At 42.7% G+C, this 22,697-nt stretch overlaps 3 protein-coding genes across 4 annotated transcripts in view; 1 reads left to right on the top strand and 2 right to left on the bottom strand.

Moving 5' to 3' along the window:
• Window positions 1–88, bottom strand: part of LOC311224247 (uncharacterized protein) — a 3,086-nt gene extending 2,998 nt beyond the window's left edge. For both annotated transcript variants that reach the window (XM_084309151.1, XM_084309152.1), the window contains exon 1: window positions 1–88. This exon is cut by the window's left edge and continues 260 nt beyond it. The gene's annotated coding sequence lies outside the window, so the exon portion shown is untranslated.
• A 2,870-nt stretch (window positions 89–2,958) lies between these two features.
• Window positions 2,959–4,024, bottom strand: LOC311222796 (uncharacterized protein; the record flags this gene model as incomplete). The annotated part of the gene is made up of 2 exons (XM_084307422.1): window positions 2,959–3,196; window positions 3,708–4,024. The coding sequence occupies 2 exons, from the start codon at window positions 4,022–4,024 to the stop codon at window positions 2,959–2,961; spliced, it is 555 nt and encodes a 184-aa protein (XP_084163548.1).
• Window positions 4,025–8,631: 4,607 nt separating this feature from the next.
• dhcr24 (24-dehydrocholesterol reductase) overlaps window positions 8,632–22,697 on the top strand; it is a 42,521-nt gene continuing 28,455 nt past the window's right edge. The window contains exons 1-2 of the mRNA XM_084307443.1: window positions 8,632–9,068; window positions 12,099–12,254. Coding sequence (XP_084163569.1) covers window positions 8,838–9,068; window positions 12,099–12,254 — 387 coding nt within the window. The 5' untranslated portion in view covers window positions 8,632–8,837. The remainder of the gene's footprint in view (window positions 9,069–12,098; window positions 12,255–22,697) is intronic.

Raw genomic sequence — 22,697 nt, 5'->3', positions numbered from 1 at the left:
ATCCGTCAGAAATTATAATCGCATTTAAAAAAAACTGGAATAGCTCTATAACTTGATGTCACGATGTGGGTTGGCCACTCGCTGGACTTCTTCAGTTGCCCTGTGCTGCGCGGTCAGAGGAAGTCAGTTTATGAGGAAGGTTTTTCTGTGACGAGGGAAAAGGCAGGGCGGGCGGCGGCTCCGAGGCCAGGTCTGAACACTGTCATATCTCTCTGTTTGGCTGTGCCACTTATAGTGAGAGAGAGTCGAGACAACTCCTGATAAAGTATGCAAACCCAAATACTCCAGCTGGACTACTGGCTGCTATAGCTCTGCTGGGGGTAAGGACTCAAATTGTGAGTGACCAGGGTAGACCTACATCTTTGCAGATTTTTTTTGTCAGACAGGTAGGCTACAGCCAGGCTACATAATACAGAAAGGTGCTTCTTTGTGTCGTATTCGTATGTAATAATTTGGGATGATTACACTCAACCACATTCACGTAATGTGGAATAAGCTCAAATATGTGTGTGCCATTTAGACTCACCCATTAAATGACATGTTTGTAGCACAACTTCGTCCTTTTGCTGATTTAAATGCTGGTAACTTATTTACAAAATATTGGTGTCTTCTTTCCAATCTTCGTGGATGGTGCATGGTGGATTGTCAAAAAGATGATCCAATGATGATCCAATGATACCTCTATATTTGTTCTAGCTGTGCTACGACCTCTGAAACATACAATAGCTAGCCCTGTTTTATGGACCATGAATCAACAACAAAAACAAACAAGGAAACAGCAATGCCACCAACATCACTGGTTTCAGGGGCTGTAGCAGGCTCAATTTCAAATAATGAAGATAGATATTGGAAAGAAGACACCTTGGAGATGCTGTAGGTATCAGCCATGTTATGCTATACCCTACAAAATGATTAAATCGCCCTCCAAATGACTTAATTTAATCGATGAGTCTAAATGGCCAAAATAAAAATGAACATTTGGCTTATTCCACTATTTGTATGTGGATGAGTGTGCATGGTCCTCATTCCAAATGATTAAATATTATTACACAAGGCACCTTTAACTGAAAAAGTCAGGAGGTTGGCTCGCACACCGTGTCTATCTTTCATGTTTTTATTCCACCATCATTTTAATTTTCTAGCAAGCATGCAATTCACAAGATTTCACAAATTGCAGGTCCTTGTGGACGTTCCCTTCAAATTAAGTTAATTATTTCATTAGGCTACACCCACCCCCCCAACCCACAATTCATCCCATTGGCTATATGAGTTTAGAGGTCAGTGCACGGAGAGGGGGGTAAGGGGGCTGTTATTATGAAGACCTGGTGATTGACGTGTGGGTTATACTCATGACCCTATTAGCTCATGTTGAGTGATATGAAAGGAAACCCTCCAAGAGTCCGTTTTTATGCCCTTAATTGTTTTATTAAAGTCATTTAAATACAGTATTCACATTTTTTAAAACATGTATCGCCAGCCCTCCCTTTACTATGGTCTACAAACACTTGTTAGCCAAGAATCAAACATCCTGGAGCCTTGAAGCAAACATAATCAGACATGAGGAGACAATAATATCCTTATCTCCTAAAGCTTCCCTTGTGTAGACTATAAGATATGGTCTAGGCCAGTTGTACTCAAACACAGGAGGCCGGAGTTTTGTGTTAAAAGTGAATGACACATTTTAAGAATTCACATGTTATTCCTCTGCCCCAGTGCAGTTCAGTAAATATTTATGAATATGCACCACTCTTTCTTAAAGCAGAGAAAATGTTGTGATGTCACCTGGATGTGAACTCTGGGGCTGCTCTATAGAGGACACTCTGGTAGGATTATGTGCCTCTTGTTAATACAGATAATTCAATGCACCCCCTAGTTGATGTAGTATATTCAAAGAAAATGTGTGTTTTGTGACATTGGGGTCTCTGTGACATTGGGGTGTTTGGGGTCCATTTATCTCAGCAGTGTACTCAGGGAAACTCAGAGAAAGCATGCTTTTTGGTTATCATCAGAAAAAAAGCATGCTGCGCAGTGTTTCCCACAGGTAGGTTATTTGTGGTGGTAGGAGGTTAGGGGGGTTAGTTAGGTTATTTGTCGTGGTAGGAGGTTAGGGGGGTAGTTCAGTTATCTGTGGTGGTAGGAGATTAGGGGGGTAGTTAGGTTATGTGTGGTGGTAGGAGGTTAGGGGGGTAGTTGGGTTATTTGTGGTGGTAGGAGGTTAGGCGGGGTAGTTCAGTTATTTGTGGTGGTAGGAGGTTAGGGGGGTAGTTAGGTTATTTGTGGTGGTATAGGTTAGGGGGGTAGTTAGGTTATTTGTGGTGGTAGAAGGTTGGGGAGGGTAAGATTTGGCAATATGGCTAAAATATCACATCAGAATGTTGACGGTGTAATGGTATTTGATGGTATTTAATTCCAGTACGAATTACAATGTGATATGACATATTTCGTATGTCTTTATCTTGTAGTACAATTGTCATGGTGACATTTCATTCAGAATAGTATATTTTCTTTTACTTTTTTATTTTCTTTTAAATACTGCTGCAAGGGACATTTTCATAAAAAATATACAGTCTGTACTGTACTAGACAGTATAGTAAAGATCCATACCTTTGCATAGACCGTATACCTTCATATTTGGTATACCTCTGACCCAGGTAAGATAGCTACACATCATTTAACAGCTCAAATAACTTTGTAAATACCATACATAACGCTGTTAATGTCTAATCACGTTGGGACATTTATTTGTGGTGGGGTCTCTCTGACATTGTGGCGGGTCGCCACAAATAAATCTATGAATGGGAAACACTGCAGCGAGTAATAAAGGATCCTAAGTATTTCCAGGGCTGGCTGAAGAGCCTGAGTAGCATTCAACCCCAGTCTCAGCAGATCCATCCTCCAGTCTGGTGGACATGGGTCCAGCCTCAAAGTTGACCTCTCACGATCGCCCACTGCCTGATGTCACACCTCAAAGCTGATCTCTCGTGATCGCCCGAACAGCGGTTCTGTTGCCAGTTGTGTGTCTGAGTATGCACGTCGCATGTTTGTGGAGCTGCGGGTGGTCTTGATGGCGACTTCATAGGGGGGGGGTGGTCCCAGCCAGGAAGGAGGTTGGGGGGTGGGACTGAAACACCCAGGATCCATGGGGGGGTAGTCGAAATCCTCACCATGGGCCCCACGTCGCTGGCGTTCCTGGGTCCTGTACATAAGAACATACACTTAAAAGCTGTGGCAGAAGGATACATACAAACAGATGGTGGATGAGGCCAGAACTAACTATGCACTCACTGGATTTGTAAATCTATATTGTCTAGATGGGCCATCTAAGGTGCCTGCAGTTACGGGCAACAGACACTAGATGGCGAACATAGCTCTCAGTCAGAAGTTGGGCTTCCCTGCCATACTTAGGCCTAATGCCATCCTGTACTTTGTCAAGCTTCAACTGAGGGATAGCATTTGATCCATTAGGCTATGTATAAAGGTAGGCTAATGTGTAATTATTGATGTAGACTAGCCTACAGCTGGCTTGATGATTATTCTATAAAGCGGTTGGTACTGTACACTACAGACGCTCTTCCTGAAAATAAATGGAACATCTCCACACGCTCTGTAGGCTAGTGTTCAAATCGGTCATCCATATGTTTATTTTTCACTTTATGCGTGTGTGTTTTTTAAATTTGTCCTCGTTATGACACTTTAAAGTGACCCACCTGGGCAGGAACACCGACTGAGACTCGGGGAAGCGGCTCCCTGGGGGTGTGAAGAGGACGTTGCTTCCAAAGTTGGGATAGTCATTGTATGGATAATGTGGACAGTCTCCGTGGAACTCTCCGTTGTAGTTGACGCCCGGGGTCTTACTGTTCATGGCCCAAAACAGCCCCAGAATGAGCATCACCGCCCCCAGTACCACACAGCAGAGGGAGAAGGCCTGTAGGCGGCTCTGAGACGAGGTCAGGAAGGCAGTGGAGCCCCCCGTCACTATGAGGAAGACCCCAAGGAATATTGCTCCGTGGTGCAGGGAAGGCATCGCGCTCGAAAGACCGGAATTACTAAGTGGTGACTTGAGTGGAACTAGGCATACATGGCCCCACGTCCGTTACACGAACAGGTCACTTCCATTGGACGACGGAGTGCGCTCTCCATGCGCACTGATGAACAATGACAGAGAAGTGTAATAAGTGTATGAACAAGATGGGAAGATGTTATCTGAATCTTACTTGACGCGTTCCTTCCATCATTTCCATGTCCCAAAATGATGAGAAATTGATGACCATGCTGTCCGCACAGGTAATTCCTTGGTGTCCATATTCTCGTGAATATGCTCTTCTGGAAAAGTGCTCACGTTTACGGAGTTTGTCTATAAAACGCACTGGAAACGGTTCGACGCGCACCGGGCTTGTGTGTTTATCATGAAGGCAGATGGAGGAGCGGACGGCAGAACCCATTAAGGCATCTTTACTGGCGCCCCACCCTCTCTCTAATGTGTCTGAAGGGTACCACTTTGTGTACTCTCTCTTTCTCTCTCTCTCTCTCTCTCTCTCTCTCTCTCTCTCTCTCTCTCTCTCCCCCTCTCTCTCTCTCCCTCTCTCTCTCTCTCTTTAGAGCAGGAGAAAGGAAGAGAGACAATGCATTGTTATAGTGCAGAAATGTTTATTGATGCATAGAAGTCGGAAGTAACAGTTGACAATGACAGGCATTACAGTAGGCTACAGACACTTTTGCATCTGATTGTGACAATATTCATAATCGTCATTCTCCACAATTGTATATTATCATGGCTGCAGCTGATGATAACAAATATACCAATAGTAATCCAAAAGTAATGAGTAGCTATTCAGATTAGGTCACTTAAATAGGTTGTGAAAATGAGAATAACAATGCCTAAATTATAACATATATATTTTCATAGTAAACACAGTGTCCACCTGCATTGCACCAGGTAATATTAAACACTGAGCCTTTAATTTTTAAATGGGACTCCTTCATTTGGTCTGTATTTATAATTCCAGGGTACATTTTTGGAGGGTCATTAAATGCCTTGATGATTATAATTTTGAGACAAATTCTATGAATGTGAAATCTGAAGTGGCTCCATTTGTTGGACAATTCTGAAAATGTGGGGTGAAGGCTAAGGCCGCCTGTTGCAAATTGTATTCATTTGTTTCTATTCAGACCCCCCATTAGATGCTACCAAGGTGTGTTGTATATGCTATTGCTATAGTATTCTGTGTAGGAACATTCAAACATCCAGTCCTATTAGACTCTTAACAGTTAGACAGGGGTTCCTCAACCTTTTTATATGAGTCACTTTTTAAGTGAGCACTGAGGTTGTGAAAATCTCTGTGACTCCATAAACGCTGTGTCTTTCACATTGTGTCACAATGTCCTCTCTGGCTGTCAGTCTTGAGGGACATCCTTGATGCCCCGTTACCCCTGATTGCTCATTATATACTTCTATATTTTCTGTTATTGACAATCATCAGCATCATATTGAACACCTGAACATTTCTTCTCCTACTAAGGTTTTTTGTGGGGGAGTTTTTCCTTATCTTTGATTGATTGATTGATTGATTGATTGATTGATTGACCCCGAACAACTGCCTCTTTGAACTGCTGCGGTCAGGTAAGCGATACCGGAGTCTTAAGGCGAGCACAGAAAGACTCAGAAGAAGCTTCTATCCCCAGGCCATCAGGCTGCTAAACGAACAATAAACACTATGCAACAACCATCAAATGCACACAGCACACACACCCACACGCACACACTCACTTAAACAAACAACACACTGCAGCACCCACTCTCCACACTTTAGATCACACAAACACACTTTATATTTATTGATAAAGGATTTGCACTACAACTCGTACACCTACTGTAAATTGTACCTAAATTGCACCTCATCCCATTTCTGCCTTGCACTATATAGTATTGTATATTAGTACACTGTATAGTATATTGTATATTATATGGTAACTCAGTTACGTCTATTCTGCATCGAACATTGTACATATGTCTATACTGAACATTGTGACCTCATTTTTTTACTTCTAATTTACATGCTATACTATGTTATTTTATTTCATACTTATCTTGTCTTGCACAGTCTCTGGAGCGTAACAGTAAGAAGCATTTTGTATAAAAGTATTCTGTACTTCTGTATGACAACTATTAAAGAAACTTGAAACTTGATTGATTGATTGATTGATTGATTGATTGATTGATTGAGAACTTATTAACAGATTGCAGAATGGGTACAATACAATTGTTAAGGGGATGCCAGACATTTATGACATACAAGATATACAAATATACAGTACTGTTTAAGAGACAGAGTTTCTAAAGGAGAGTATATACATTTGAGGGGGAAGAAACTGTACATTGGAGGGGGGGGGGGGGGGTGTTTACAGGGGCCAGTTTCGAATAGCAGCCTCCCGTAGGTGCTCTTTGAGAGCGGTTTTGAAGGTGGGTAGTGATTCACATTTTTTTACGGCTGTGGGTAGGGCGTTCCACATTGATGTGGCATAATTGCGAAACGTGTTTAGTCCCTTGTTTGAGCCGAATCTGGGTTGAACATGATTTGTGGAGCTCCCTCTGGTGTTGTGGTCGTGGTATTCAATAACGTTTGGGAAGTACCTCGACATGTACATGGGTACCTTCGTGGTGTAGTGTATCTTGTAGACCAGGCCCATTGCAAGTTGCTGTACTCTGTCGTCTACTCTAAGCCATCCTAGGTTGTCAAAATGGGCAGGGGTGAGGTGGGTTCTACGAGTAAGGTCAAGCAGTAGTCTGACCAGTTTGTTTTGTGATGTTTGTAATCTTGTTTTTAGTGCCTTTGAGGTGCTTTGGTACCATGTCGTAGTACCCTTGAATGAGTGCTCCTGCTAGAGTCTTCAGGGTATTAACAAGGTTTAAAGTCGGTGGCGGGGGTCCATTGTAATGTAGCCCTGTTGAGAGATAGGTATAATTGTGATATTGCACTATACAAATTAAGTTGCCTTCACTTAAGGTGCCTGCTGAGTGTAAAACGGAGTCATTCCCTTTGGGGAAACAGATATCAAGCTGCTCTTCAGCTGCTCATTAAAGGGGCACTTCGCCTAAAACAATGCTGATTTATTTTGCACATAATCTCACACACATCCAAAAAAAACTCTAAACAGTTTTTGTTTGACAGTTGATATTAAGTTTGAATATGGCCATCAGCAGGGACATGCACAGAACTTTAGAGGGGCAGGTGCTCAAAGGCTGAAAAGGGCACTATACCTGTGTATGTTAGAACCGAGCGCGCGAAGCGTGCAAGCCGATTTTTGGGGGCCCTTTTTGGGCAGGGGGGCCCCCTTTTTATGCTTTTTGGGGGGTTTTGGTGATCAAATATTGAATATTGAACTATAATAATCAGTGCAGGAGCTCACTTATCCTTGAAAGACACTTTTATCAGTGACTTAAAAGGCCAAGACATCTCCATAAATGTTCAGGGGGGAGGGAATAAGTGCTTACCCTACAGACCCCAAGAAGTGCTGTATATTCTGTATTGTTTAATATAAATGCATTTTTTATTCCAATCCCGATTTGTATTTGAGATTCCCAAATCCCATCGGACTTGACTTCTTCGTGTCCCTCAGTGAGTGTAATACCAGCATTCAACTGTATGCGCCACAGCGGTTTCTATCATCATCATCATCACCACCCACGCTATGCATAAAATATATAGGTCCGCGGAGAGGCACGCTGAGGAGGCCGTGAAAACTGCAATGGCATACGGGGCATCTCTCTCTGTCTTTACCTAATATTTTGATTCTATCCTGACATTTTTCAGTTGGAAGGGCAGTCTATATGCGCATTTTAAAATCATTTTTCTTTAAAGGGCACTTTTTTATGAGGCTCAAAAGGGCAGGTGCTCAAGCACCCCTTGGGCTCTATGTGTGCACATGCCTGGCCATCAGTGATGTCATCAGGGACATTGAATCCCGGTGTTGTGTTAATTTCAGCTCCAATCAGAAATTATGTAGATGAAAAAATAGCTATTTTCATTTTCTACCTTATCATTTCATGGTGCTGTAATTAACACAACACAATAATTCAATGTCCTACAATGACATCACTGGTGGTGACTATATTCAAACTAATTTACTCTCAACAACTGTCCAACTAAATTAATGTGTGCAAACCGGTTTAGAGTTTTTGGGTGTGTGTGTGAGATTATGAGCAAAATAAATCAGCATTGTTTTTTTTTGGTGAAGTGCCCTTTTAACAACCTTGTTGTATAGATAGACAAGTTGATCATCACAGTGGCTTCTGTGCTGTCTTTTCTGGAAACCTTCCCATTCCAACCCAATGGCCCATATATCCTCTGAACTTCTAATCCTATTCTATTATATTCGACAACAATAACAGTCTATTATAGTTAGCAACGGATGATCAGGGAATACTCATTGGTTGATTGTGGGCAATGTGTTACATTATTGAAACCAGACTACTACTTAACTGTTGCATGTTAACATGAAGATATGAGGACAGGGCGGATGGTGTGACTACCTCTCTGCTCTTTGATTGGTTACACCACAGAGACGTTCGGACTCGAGTCATCCCACCATTGACATTATTCACCAATCCGTGTGAAGCAGGGGCGGGCTTAGTCAACCACCTAGGCAACCAGCCTCACCTATATGTGAAGCGGTGAAGTTAGCCTAGGTTTAGGATTCGAAGCAAATTCGTCAGTAGTCTAATGAAAACGCGTTTCTATAATAGTGGCGTTGCTTTCTTGGATTTAACAGTTGAGTAATTGGCTGACCGCGCCGAGGGGCTGCTTTTTGTCGAGGAGAGGCTGATCTATTTGGAAACCATGGACCCTCTATTGTATTTAGGCGCATTGGCGGTTATGTTTGTATTGTGGATAAAAGTCAAAGGTTTAGATTATGTGATCATTCATCAGAGGTGGATCTTCGTGTGTTTGTTCCTTCTTCCACTGTCCGTCATATTTGATGTGTATTATTATTTGCGGGCATGGTTGATTTTTAAGATGTGCTCTGCGCCAAAACAACACGACCAGCGTGTACGCGACATTCAGCGACAGGTAAGCAAAGCATAATAAACTCTGCCTTTAAAAACACCATGTTTTGTGTACTTCATATCTTTCCAGATTTCAGCAACATACCATCATCATAACAATCCCTTAGCGGCTTAGCCTATATGACCAACCAGTAGCCTACTCATTTTAGGCTGGCCAAACTTGCCAATGGCCTCAATGCCATTGACATTGGAAGTGATGACTACCCAACCCCCCCACCCACCCAACCACCTCCAATGTACAGCCCCACCCACCCAACCACCTCCAATGTACAGCCCCCACCTCCCCCAATGTACAGTGTTTACGTCAAATGTATACTCTCTTTTCTGGACTCTTTTTGTATCACAAACAGTACTGTATTTGCAAATCTGGTATGTCATAAATGTATAGATGTAGCAGTACTGTCTATCTGTATGTCATAATGTCCCGATTAATTGAAAATGGGGGACCCTGATGTAAACAAGACGAAAGTCTTTCTCTGGTCTGCATCCCCTTAACAATTGTCTGTATTGAGCTGTACTGTATTGTACCCATTCTGCAATCTGTTAATAAAGTTTTCAATCAATCAATCAATGACCAGTTTCCCACATAATGTTTGACTGTAATAGTGGGGGAAGCCGCTGTGAGAGTCATCCTATGGTGGGAGTAGACAGACACCTAATGCCCCTCTTCCTAAAGGGATTTAAACATGACAGAGGGCTTTTCAAATCAAGGAGAGACTAACCAAACCAGCCACAGGGTTCACTGCACAGGCCTTGGAAAACCACCACTATGGGGATGAGGGTGAAGTCCACAGGCAAGGTGGCTCTCAACAATGACGTAGGGAATTTGGTACAGTTTAAAAACACAAAAGCACCATGCATAGTTTGAGGGATTGGGTGAACCATCGTCAATAACTTTGTCATGGGATGTCTTTATCTTTTGGTAAATATTCCTACTTCTGCTTCTTGCATAAAAGTTACAATGAAGGTAACACATGCATGCTCACAGACTACCAGATTATTACTGGTACAAGTACATGATTAATCATTGGTCAAGTCCATAGAATCAAATCAATTATTCGTTTTTTTGTTTTGTTTTCGACCTTTGGCCATATATATATATATATTTTTTTAGAAATGTAATTATGAATTTAATATGCTTGTAAATTAATATTTTATTTAGCATTTTCTTAAATTGTATTACTACTAGGGGTGTTAAGGTACACGTATCCGTACCGAACCGTTTCATTGTGCCGTACCGTACCGAACGGCTGTGTACCGAACAAATACAACGGTATTTTAACCACTAACGACCGCCCACCGGCCGGGGGCTGTTTTTTTCACAATCTAATATCAAGTTTCAAGTTCAAGTTCAAGTTTCTTTATTAGTTGACATGCAAAGATACAGAATACCTTCACATGGAATGCTTTTTTCTGTTATGCTCCTATGAGGATCATAGGACGCTTGGATCATACACATACAGCTCATTACAGTAATATTCCACAATTATTACATTTTAGATAGTAATAAAGGTACAGAGCCTTGAGACAAACATATGCATATTCACCACCGCAAACAGACTGGCAGCCGTCATAGGCAGCGCCATTTACGGAAGGAGGGGGGAGTGGGTTGGGGTTGTTACAGGGCTGTAGGGGGGGGGGGGGGGGGGGAGTGCACAAGCCAAGTCCTGGGTGGGGAGGTCTCCCTCACACGAGGCAGCCGACAGTGCAGCGCCAATGCAGAGGAAGGGGGGGGGGGGGACTAGGGATTGGGGTTGTGGGACGCCGCTCGCCACTCTTATCTCCCAGAGAGCCTTCGACTCCAGAGCTCTCGGTTCGACCTTGGTCCAAGAATTTTTTTTCTGACTGACTGGCACAATTTATCCCAGCCACGACCCTTTAAATTTGATTTGAATAGAGTGGAATATAACTCTATTGATTTGAGTGGAGTGAGTTTTAACAACTCCGTCCAAATGACTGAATGCATTATTAGTCCAAGTGTCCAAGTGTCTTATCAGTTCATTTTGGTAGATCCTGTGCGCGGTAAACAGATCCAAAATCTTCTTATTGCAGTCCAAAAGCTTCGATAATCCAAATAATACCACGTCTTCAAGTTTGTAGCCCAATTATGATGTCCCAATAGGCAGAGAGGGTTAGCCTTATTCTGCTTCTTGAAGAAAATATGCAATCCACTGATTAGATCCATTTAGAGTTGATTTGAGTATAGTCCGGCCACCAATCGATTATTAATTTCAATATAGAATATTTGTTGACAGCCCTACAAGTACAATTAGTTACTGCACACTACATCACCCCTGAGTGGAACATGGAAAGCCAAACTTTCCCCCACTGTACCGAAAACCCGTACCGAACCTTGACTCATGACTTGTGTACCGTTACACCCCTAATTACTACAGTATTTAAGTGAGCTTTTTAGATAAACCTGTAGTGGGTTTCCACCTCACCTGCATCAAAGTAAGTTAGTGCCGTCACTATGGTGACCTGAGGCAGCCAGTACAATCTAAAAAGATTCTTAAAGGGGCACTTCACCAAAAAACGATCTGATTTATTTTGCACTAATCTCTCACACACATCCGGAGACATTGAATCCTTGTGTTGTGTTAATTACACCACAATGTAATCATAAGGTAGCAGTCCCTATAAAACAAGGTATTGCTATTGCTAGGTATTGCTGTAATTAACACAACACAAGGATTCAGTGTCCACGATGACATCACTGGTGGCCATATTCAAACTAATTTACTCTCACTAACTGTCAAGCTAAATGCAAAACTGTTTTGAGTTTTCGTACGTCTGTGAAATGATGTGCAAAATAAATCAGCATTGTTTTTTGGTGAAGTGCCCCTTTTAATAGTAACCCTTTGATACTGACTAGTACTACTACTACTGATTTAAATTGTACCATTATACATAAATGGATTCATACAATGGGTGTAGGTATTTGCAAAGTTGTGGATGACTATCGCTCTCCAGAATTAACTAGCATGGATTCTGTCTGCTGTCTCGGTATTAAAGTGTATTATTTGTGTTCCAGGTACGTGAGTGGAAGAAGGAAGGGGGTAAGACCCACATGTGTACGGGCCGTCCCGGCTGGCTGACCGTTTCTCTCAGAGTGGGCAAATACAAGAAGACGCACAAGAACATCATGATCAACATGATGGACATTCTGGAGGTGGACACGGAGAGACAGGTAGGAGGGACAAATAGAAAGATGCAGGAAGTTCAGGGCAATTCCATGCAAATGTCAACCTTACCATGGAAAAATTTAAATAACATGATCATAACCAAACCAATTTCAAATGTATCATCAAGGTCTATATTTTGAAGTACAAAATAGATTTGATCGTAATATTTATGTGAATGCATGTTTTTTCACACTACAGGAGGAGACACAATGATGTAAACATTTATTTTTCGATTAACCTAATTGTATGACTTTCTGAATGGCCAGAATGACAAAAAAAATCAACAGATATTTTTCTAACCTCACCTTTGGTCATGAAGGGCTGTTGTATCAATATGTGAATCAATTATGTACTTTGTGTCTTTCCATTGGCAGGTGAAGCATGCCGTTATAATGCCCCTTTATGGCAGCGAATGTAACATCCATAACGTTTTCCAGGAAAAGTTGTCATAAAACATGCATCTGGAATACAATGTCAACCAAACTTCCTAAGCAAAGCTAACTTTTATAAAGATGACATATTAGCAACAATTAGTCATTCTGGTCTTATTTTTTGTAATCTTTACAAGTGTTATGGATGTTACCGTTATGGATGTTACATTGCAAGTGACAGATGTTACATTGCGAATGTGTGTTGTTAAGTCCGATTATGACCCCTTTGTTTGAAGTATAATTTACACATTTTAGTTACACTTATTGAGATAAAGATGAGCCTGCAATAAGAAATGTTTTGACCCTTTGGATTTTGAGATAGGTGACAAAATACACAGCGTTATGGATGTTACGGAAATTGACAAGCTTTTCGGACTCACTGAACACATGATGAAAACTCTGTGAATATCTTTTTCAAAGAATAACATGTTTACTATCATTTTGTAGGGAAGGGTTTGAGGTACCCAAAAAGCACATTGAGGAAAACCTGGCATTTCCTCTCAAGGAATGAATCACAAAAAAGTGCCGTTATGGATGTTACATTTTTGCGTTATGGATGTTACACGTCTGAAATAGACAAAAAACACTATCAAAATGTGTGTTGTTAAGTCCGATTATGACCCCTTTGTTTGATTTAAATCAGAAGTATTTTATGACTCCTTGTTTGATTAAAATCCAACATATTTCCAGACACAACTTTTTCACACATTGTTGGTCTAGGCAGAGCAGTGTCCACGTTAGCCTACTGCTAATCGGCTGCTGTCGGCCATCTCCCCCTCGCGTCTGCTCAGCCTGTGTATTTGTTATTGTTTTGCCGAGTATCGTGACAAGAAACCCACCCCAAAAAACACAGAAACCCCAAATGAAACCAAACAGAAAGTAAATGAGTATTATTCCAGGGACGACATTTCAAGACAGGCCCCAGGAATGAAGGATGCAGTGACCATAAGAGAAGGAGTCAAGCAGAGGGTTCAGAAATGCCACATGTCCATGTCCCTTATGGAGGCTTACCGCTGCACTTCCAACCAAAGAGGACAAGTCCTGGGTCAGTTTTGATCAGATTCGTGAACACCTCAATCCTCACATGGATAACAGAGGGAGATACCATTTCTCTAAACCAGTCCAGGCAGAGTGAATTGGACTTGATTTTTTATAACTTTCTTTTTCATGGTGAGGTTGACATTTTCATGGAATTGCTCCAAAACTCGTTTTCTGATTTAACCGATATTGCTGTTCTCTGTATAGAAAACACTTTTTTATTAATCAAATAAAGAGCTATTTTCCAAAAACTTTTTGTAATTTATTTTCAGAAGTGACTGATATTTTGAAACTATATAAGACAAAAAACAAAACAAAATTTGTGATTTTTGTGATGTCACAGTATGATGTCATAATACATTCTAGAACATTTGTGATGTCACAGTATGATGTCATAATAGAACATTCTAGAACATTTGTGATGTCACAGTATGATGTCATAATCAAACATTCTAGAACATTTGTGATGTCACAGTATGATGTCATAATCGAACATTCTTTTGTGTTCTATATATATTCTCTCAGCATTTCCTGGCATTTTTTCAGACTACAACATGAATCCAGACTGGTTTGACCCTCAAAATGGTCCACCGAAGTCAAACACATGTGGGTAAAGCCCTATTTTTGAGTTTTTTGTCTATTTCAGACGCGTAACATCCATAACGCAAAAATGTAACATCCATAACGGCACTTTTTTGTGATTCATTCCTTGAGAGGAAATGCCAGGTTTTCCTGAATGTGCTTTTTGGGTACCTCAAAGCCTTCCCTACAAAGTGATAGTAAACATGTTATTCTTTGAAAAAGATATTCACAGTTTTCATCATGTGTTCAGTGAGTCCGAAAAGCTTGTCAATTTCCGTAACATCCATAACGCTGTGTATTTTGTCACCTATCTCAAAATCCAAAAGGTCAAAACATTTCTTACTGCAGGCTCATCTTTATCTCAATAAGTGTAACTAAAATGTATAAATTATACTTCCAATTCAAATCGATGCCTTGTCAATGTTAAGTTCAAGTTTCCAATGTTCTCTCTGAATGTAACATCCATAACGCTGGAATTGATCTTCAGCAGAGTTAACACAGTCGATCATTAGATTAGAATCATTAGCATCTTCTCTGAGGTAACTCGAGTATCAGTATATAGTTGGGTCATCTGTGGCACTTTCGTGACCGTGGAGAACGAAGGTCCGTTTCTCAATGGATTTGTCATCTAGGAGGGTTAATAAACAAATTAGCCGGGGTGTATTTAAAAAAAAAAGGCGAACTTTTGTGAGAGACCAAAATCCAAAATGGCTGCTGTGGAAATTAACTTTTTAATGATTTGACCTACAATGATGCACAATACATGGTTTCAGAGCTTATTTTGGTCAAGGAATACATATTTGGTGTTTATATAATGATTTTACCTATTGTTGACTTTCAAATGCAAGATGGCTGCCAATTTTGAGCTCCAAAGGGGATTTCTTTCAAAATTGTCACAGAGCCTTCATATTAGGCTCTAATGAAAGCTCTTCTCATGATGAGTTGAGTTATGGACACAGGGGATAGGTGGGTATCTTCCACCATACTCCATCCATCTGTGAAAGTCAGACATGATGATCACCCCTGTTTGCTTCAGCAGGGTGGGTTATTGGCCCCAGATGCTGTTTCCACAAGCTGCTTTGACACCTCACCCTAGACCTGTCCGGTTTGGTAAAACCTGCTAGGAGTTTCCTCCTACTGGCATAGCTCTCAGGGTTCACTGATGTAATCAAGCTCCCTTACCATGACAAGGTGAACAGTAAAAAGGATTTTTTGTTTTTCTCAGAAATACTAAAAGATAATAAATGTGTCAAATGAAAATAAAGGGTTGGGGAAATGAAAAACATGACTGGTACATAGGGATGTCCGATATTATCGGCCTACCGATATTGGCATTAACACTATGGTTGCCAAAAACGCCTTACCACGTCATTCCTAGCCATGCTCATTCTGCCAAAGACGCCGTACCACGTCTTTGATATCAATATTTCAAAAATCTGTGATCGCAATTATATTTCTCCCCCGGAGACTTGAGATCTACTGTTGATCCCCTCTCAACTCTCCAACGGTTCAAGAGCGCCATCTGGTGGCCGATCGGCGGATCGCCCAGACAGGAAACAGGAAATGGAAGCTGGTGCTCATTCCAATTCGGTCCGATCACTCGCTAATAGTCCCAGGACTCGAGCTAGACGCAATGGATAGCAATCCGTTACCAATAACTCGATAAACAACATGATTTGGACGTGTATATACTATTATACAACCTGGAGATGGATTGCATATTTCTACATCCCATAATGGGAATATTTCTGCTCCACGCTCATCGCCCAACGGCCCGAGGAGACGAGGGTAAGATTCAGCGTTATTTTTTAACGTGTTCGATATAAACTGCTCTGATGATCATATCACCCACACTAGATGAATCATCTAACGTTGGCCACAGAATTATAAACAACCCCCCCCCCCAATCCGGTCGACATCAGATGATAAGTAGTAACTTCTAGAAGCACGTCCATTTGAAAATTTTTATCTCGCGCCGATTGCTATCAAACTGTATACAATCATCAATATAATGCATTTGGGGCTATAAATCACGTTCTGGAGAAAGCTGCAGAAAACGATAAAAACATACTTATACTTTAGACCGTATTTTAGTATGAATATGTGAATGAAAAAGTATAACGTTGCTACACCCTGAACAATAGATACTTGATATTGAATGGGCCATAGTAATGTCAATTTAGCAATACAATTTAAAAAGTTATAGCCCTGCAAAAAAAGGGGAACTTCTCCATAGACAAATAGAGCTGGCGTGGGATGGTTTATTAAGAATATAAGCCTGGCGACCAAAGTGTTAAAATGTGATATAGGAAATTATCTGTATCGGTTTTCCAAAAAAAATATATATATATATATATATATATATATTTTTACATTTATTTACCCAGGCAAGCAAGTAAGAACAAATTATGATTTTATTTATGTGTTAATTCCACGACAAGAGATATGTAATGTTAATTACCTGAAATTATTCCGTTTTTTGGGGGGGAGAAACCCTGCATATATCGATACGGTTGATATCGGTATCGGAAATTAAGAGTTGGACAATATCGGTATATCGGTATCGGTAAAAAAAGCCAATATTGAACATCCCTACTGGTACAGTACATTAGCATAACTATGGTTCTTCAACAAATAGCACTCTAAAATAATAATTGATCAACTAGTAGCCTAATGGCCTTAAGGGCAGATTTGGAGGCAACAGCATCTCCCTCTGGCTGACACAGCAACTGAACCATGTAATGTCAAACTGAAAATATAATTGTTAGAATAAAACACACTAATGTTCACATCACAATATTATAAAAAATAAAGGAAATAAGGGTGGAGAGAAAAGGCTGGTAGAAAACACAAAATACATAGTAGGGATGGATATAAAGTAAGCTAAGCACTGCAGACTATATAACGTAACAACTTGTTGTTGATGGATGATGAGAACCGGAGACAGAATCACTATTCTTCATCAGAATCTGTTGATTATCCACACTGACTCCATTCATCATCACTGCTACTCTCATCTGAGCAGTCATGAGATGTGAGCTGCTGGGGCAAGGGGGGAAGGGTATGACACACTGGCCGGCACTTCGCATTCACTAGTTCCCAGCCGTGACCAATGGGGGAAGGATGTTCTTGAAGGTTGTAATGGAGCTGGCAATATGTAATGTAGTTTGTCCCACATGAAGATCCAAGGAGTCCTCATCAGGTGGGAGACGAATCATACACTTCTTCTTCAATTTGTGCCACTTGAAAGCTCTGGCCTGGCCACACGTAACATCTGCACTCTCAGCAATTGAGAGGACAAATGCTTTCATATCCGCTCTCACTTCATCTTTCAACTCCAGACTCTCACCCACTCGTCCCAGGAGCCCTCTTGTCTCAGGAACAACCATCACCTTAAGTTCTCCAACACCTTCTTTCCATGCCCATAGAAGCCTGAGGTGTGGTCACTGCCAGTGATCACATGGAGAGGTATGATGATGTCTGCAACCTCTTCAGAGAGCATTGCATAGCAGTTGATAAATGCATTATTGCGTTTGATCAGCAGATCATCTCTGATTTGTTGCGAGACATAAGCTGCTTGGACAAACACGTCTGTGTCTCTGCAGTCTAGAACAACAGGTCCAGTGTAGTTGGTGGTCCTCACCTTTGCATAGGCGGAGAGCAGCATTGTATCTGCCTCTGGATGTTTGAAGACATAATAGTCTCCATTAGGCACGCCAGTGCTGAGGTTGGTTGACACTTCTCCCTCACAGTATATGATATCACTCTGCACTTGACCAACTTGTGTTTTCAGCTGTTCTTTCACAAGTTTTTGCAATCTGACCTTGTTTCCTGAGTTGACCATGAGTTCACTGAATTCAGCAGCACCTGGGAACCTGTCTTCGGGAAAACATTTGGGACGTGTGGATGTTTTGCTGCCCGACGATCATGCTCATCATCCTTGATGCTGAAGGGAAGGTCATACTTGTTGAGAAGATGATTGCGCAGATTTTATGCAGGTAGTCAATCCAGCAGTACTCTGAACCATCCCGCTTCCTAGCCTCTCGGTCCTCAGGTGTCGGGGTGGCAAGCCGCCATATCAGACCCATGTCTACAAGGCTCACGTAATTCTGCGGTTCCTCAGGAACTGGTGACTTGACTTAATCCTCTTTACCCCGTTGGGGGGCATAGGGCGTCCACCAGAGCTCTCCATCTCACTCTCTTCTGGGCCAGGGCCTTTGCTTCTTTCCAGCTCACTCCGATGTTCTTTAGATCTGCCTACCGGCTTTCCTCTTCCCCTGCGGGTTGTAGTCTAAGGCCTGTCTAGTGATGTTGTTGGAGTCCTTCCTAAGGGTATGCCCTATCCAGTTCCACTTTCTCCTTTTGATGGTGGTAGCTATGCTGTCCTGGTTGGTTATCCTCCACAGCTCTTCATTTGTGGTTTTGATGGGCCACCACAGCTTGAGGATGTAGCGCAGGCATTTGTTGACAAACACCTGGATCTTGCTTGTGAGGCCCTCGGTAGTCTTCCACGTCTCAGAGCCGTAGAGCAGGACAGTCTTCACATTGGTATTGAAGATCCGTAGCTTGGTGTTGTTGGAGAGTTGCTTGGACAACCAGATTGGCCTGAGTATCCTGAATGCTACCTGTGCTTTGCTGATGCGTGCCTCTATGTCCCTGTCTGCTCCTCCATCCCTGCTGATGTTACTCCCTAGGTAGGTGAAGTGCTCCACGTCCTCAGGAACTGGTTCTAGGGTGAAAAACTCTAACAACTTGCTCTTCACAGTCTTGCGCATTAACCCATCCACATTGAAGAGTGAAAGGCACTCTGTCACTCTTCTCTCAAGGGCTGATTCAAGTTGTATCATACCAGATCCCTCTGCTAGGTCCACCAGGGCCGCTAGTCCTGATCTCTCCATATGGGCCACCTGCATATGAACACCAGAAGGTGCACAGATCTTTTCACTTGCAAAATTTCATCTCTTATTCCTGTGGATGGTTGCAGTAAGAGGCTTGATCTTGGTGAACACCCGCTCTTGCAGTAAAGTCTCAACCTGAGCTTGGCCATCTGGAATTGCAGTCTTAAGGTCATGCAGTAACTCTGGTGAGGCGACCAGGCCAGACTGTAGTGACCTCAGTGTAGGTGAGGAGATGTCAAATGGGTCAGCTTCAAAATCCCTCATGCATGCCTGCAGGTCCTGAACTGCTTGCTCATCCTTCTTCATCCTCGCTGGCTGGCATTCGACATGCTTCCTTTTAGAGCTCAAAATTGGCAGCCATCTTGCATTTGAAGGTCAACAATGGGTCAAATCATTATATAAACACCAAATATGTATTCCTTGACCAAAATAAGCTCTAAAACCATGTATTGTGCATCATTGTAGGTCAAACCATTAAAAAGTAAATTTTCACAGCAGCCTTTTGGATTTTGGTCTCTCAAATTTCCCCCGCCTTTTTTAAAAATACACCCGGCTAAATTTTTATTTTTTTTTTACTTAAATTTGTATGAACATTTATAGACAAACAACACTTATACAATACTTACAATGACATCAATAACATAACAGTACATTAACATGGGCCCCTTGAATTCGGCTGCGTTCAGACCCCCATGAGTGGGACCCCCCCATCCACCCCCAAAAACAGGGCTCCCCACGTCACAGGGCCGTCCCACGCGGGGCCGAGCACTCAGTGACACGGGTCCCTTGAATTTAATTGGGCCAGGCTCAGTAGAGGAGTGAGGGGTGGTACTCCCCCCCCCCCCCCCCCCACCAAACACCCCACCCCACGCACAACGACCCCACAACACTCAAGACCCCCCCCTCCCGGGCCAAACCGTGAAAATGATGACCCCCCCCCCCCCCCCCCTGAGTTAAGCCCATAGAACTCTCCCATATCCCAGGCGGATACGCGCAGAGCCGGGCCCCCCACGAGCCCAGCCCACTACTTCCCATGTCACCGAGAACCCCACCCCACGTCCACCGACCCCGCAACACACAGGACCCCACTGGGCAAAGCTCAGCCGCTCTGACCCCCCTGAGAGAAACCCCTCCTTCCCGCCCTCCTCCCAGAGAAACAGAACACCCCCATATCCTGGTCCACCGTGCGCGGAGCCGAGCACCCAGGGCCCCCACCGCCCCCGCCCGACCCCCAGGCCCACGAGAACCCCAAGCCCAGGTCCGCAGAAGGCCTAAGCACCATGCCTCAATGGCCCCGACCCCGGTGCCCCCCCGGCCCGGTGACCATACCGCCCAGGCCACGGCGGCCGAAGGCCCCAGGAAACCCCACCCCCCCCATACCGATCCCACAACACGCAAGGCCCCCCCCTCCGAACCGGCGGAACGATGGCCCCTCCCCCTGACATTCCACCCCACTGAACTCAGCCTGCCCACCCCTGTACCTCCCATGCCACCGATATCACCACATGCATCCATGAAAAAACAAAACCGACAACACAATAAGAAAAAATAAAATGAAGGTAAAACAGGGCTGTACGTTAACTTTTTTTGCACATAGCACTGGTGCTACAGAGGTTGATAGTTTTGTAGCACTGGCCAAAATCTTGTAGCACAAGTATAAAACGTGTTATATTTGTAACTGTCACAAATGTGCCTATTGTATTTGTGTTATTTAGTTGCAGTCAGGGAACAAACTTAACTTTTTGACTGTAGATTTAAAAAAGGCAGATTTTTTACCAGCCAAAAATTATAAATTGCTTTTTAGTATATATATGTGTTATTATTACTATAATACTCTCATATGCTATTTTCAATTAATATCATAAACAACATAAGGAATATTAGCATAATTTTGAGTGGACTGAAGGAATGAGTCAGCGTTAATAGTTTTAAATGCAAATAATTTATTGAAACATAGAAGTGGGGTCGGTTGGGGGACACACACACACACACACACACACACACACACAATGGGGGACCCTGATGTAAACAAGACGAAAGTCTTTCTCTGGTCTGCATCCCCTTAACAATTGTGTGTATTGAGCCGTACTGTATTGTACCCATTCTGCAATCTGTTAAATAAAGTTTTCATTAATTCACACTGTTTCAACTCACCACCCCCGCATCATATTGTAGACTAGTCTGTCTTTAAACTTCCACTCCTCTCGACACACACACACACCCTTTCCCCAGTCCACACTGTCTCTATGGCTCTGCCTCTGATCAGGATTAGCTTGTTAGCTTATGCTAATGTAACGTTCATTTCGGGCGATGTGGGCATAAAGGAATGGCGACGATGCAAAGCGTGTTAGATGCATTTGACCCGTTGTGAGAAAAAAAAACACCACAGACTTATTTCGGATCGCAAAATAGCCGCACCCACTGCTGTGCAGCCCCGCTCGGCTGAGAGCAGAAGGCAGAAGCACGGTCTGGGGCGGATATGACATCGCGGAGTTGCTATGGGTTTTTTCAAAATAAGAGTATCATATGAACCTGACCGTTGCTAGCTGCCGGAGCCCAGATATTATGACTGGAGCTGCGCTTAGGCGGAAATGAGACCTGTGACAGGATTTTCAAAATAAGAGTATCAATATGAACCGAATGCCTATCGCACCAGTGCTACTGAAGTAAATCCATTCATCGCACAGACCGCTGTTGCTGTAGCACATGCAATATATATGTCGCACTGTACAGCCCTGAGGTAAAATAGGTTATATGATCAGCACTCTCTCCCCCGTTGGCAGTTTGGAGGGGAATCAGCTCTCCCACTGGAGAAGCCCCCCCCCTAGAGACGGAGATACCCCCCAAAGGAGATTCCCCAAGCCTCTCTTCATGTCCAACATTTTGAATTCTTGTCCTTTTCAATTGTCCATGTGCACATTTAAAGCAACTGCTATTCTAACACAATTCAGAAAAATAAAATAAAAAGAAGACTAAAGACAATTGGCACTTCCCAGGTAATTATTCTTTTTTTTTTTTAAACTATTTTTTAGCGTTTATCGCTTTTCTGGTCAAGCATGACCGACAGATATAGGGTGAAACGGGATATAGATCAGGGGAAGACATTCTGGGAAATGACGGCGGGTCCGGGAATCGAACTCGAGTCCCCCAGATCCGTGACGCAGCACGGTTTTCCCCGACGCAGAAATAGCGCCGAGATATGCGGTGTGCTACTGGAGCTCCCCTCCAGGTAATTATTTTTAACCCCGTTTAACCCCCGTTGGCGGGCTGGAGGGGTAAGGCTCTCCTGGAGAGGGCCCCTCCTATAACGACGGCGATTCCCCAGTGGGGATTCTCCAATGCCTTGTCCAACATTTTATTTGAATTTTTATCTTTCATAATAGTACAGTTCCAGAGCTCCCGGTCAGGTCTCCGAATGTGTTTCCCCATGTTCCCCGTCGTCTTAGTTGTGTGTCATGTGTGTTAGTGTCTACAATTTAGTCTAGTATGTGTTATTTAT

Source organism: Notolepis coatsorum, assembly GCF_963971535.1.
Source record: "Notolepis coatsorum genome assembly, chromosome: 2".
Lineage (NCBI taxonomy): Eukaryota > Metazoa > Chordata > Actinopteri > Aulopiformes > Paralepididae > Notolepis > Notolepis coatsorum.
Note: the sequence above shows the minus strand (reverse complement) of the source record. Positions and strands in the feature narration are given on the sequence as shown.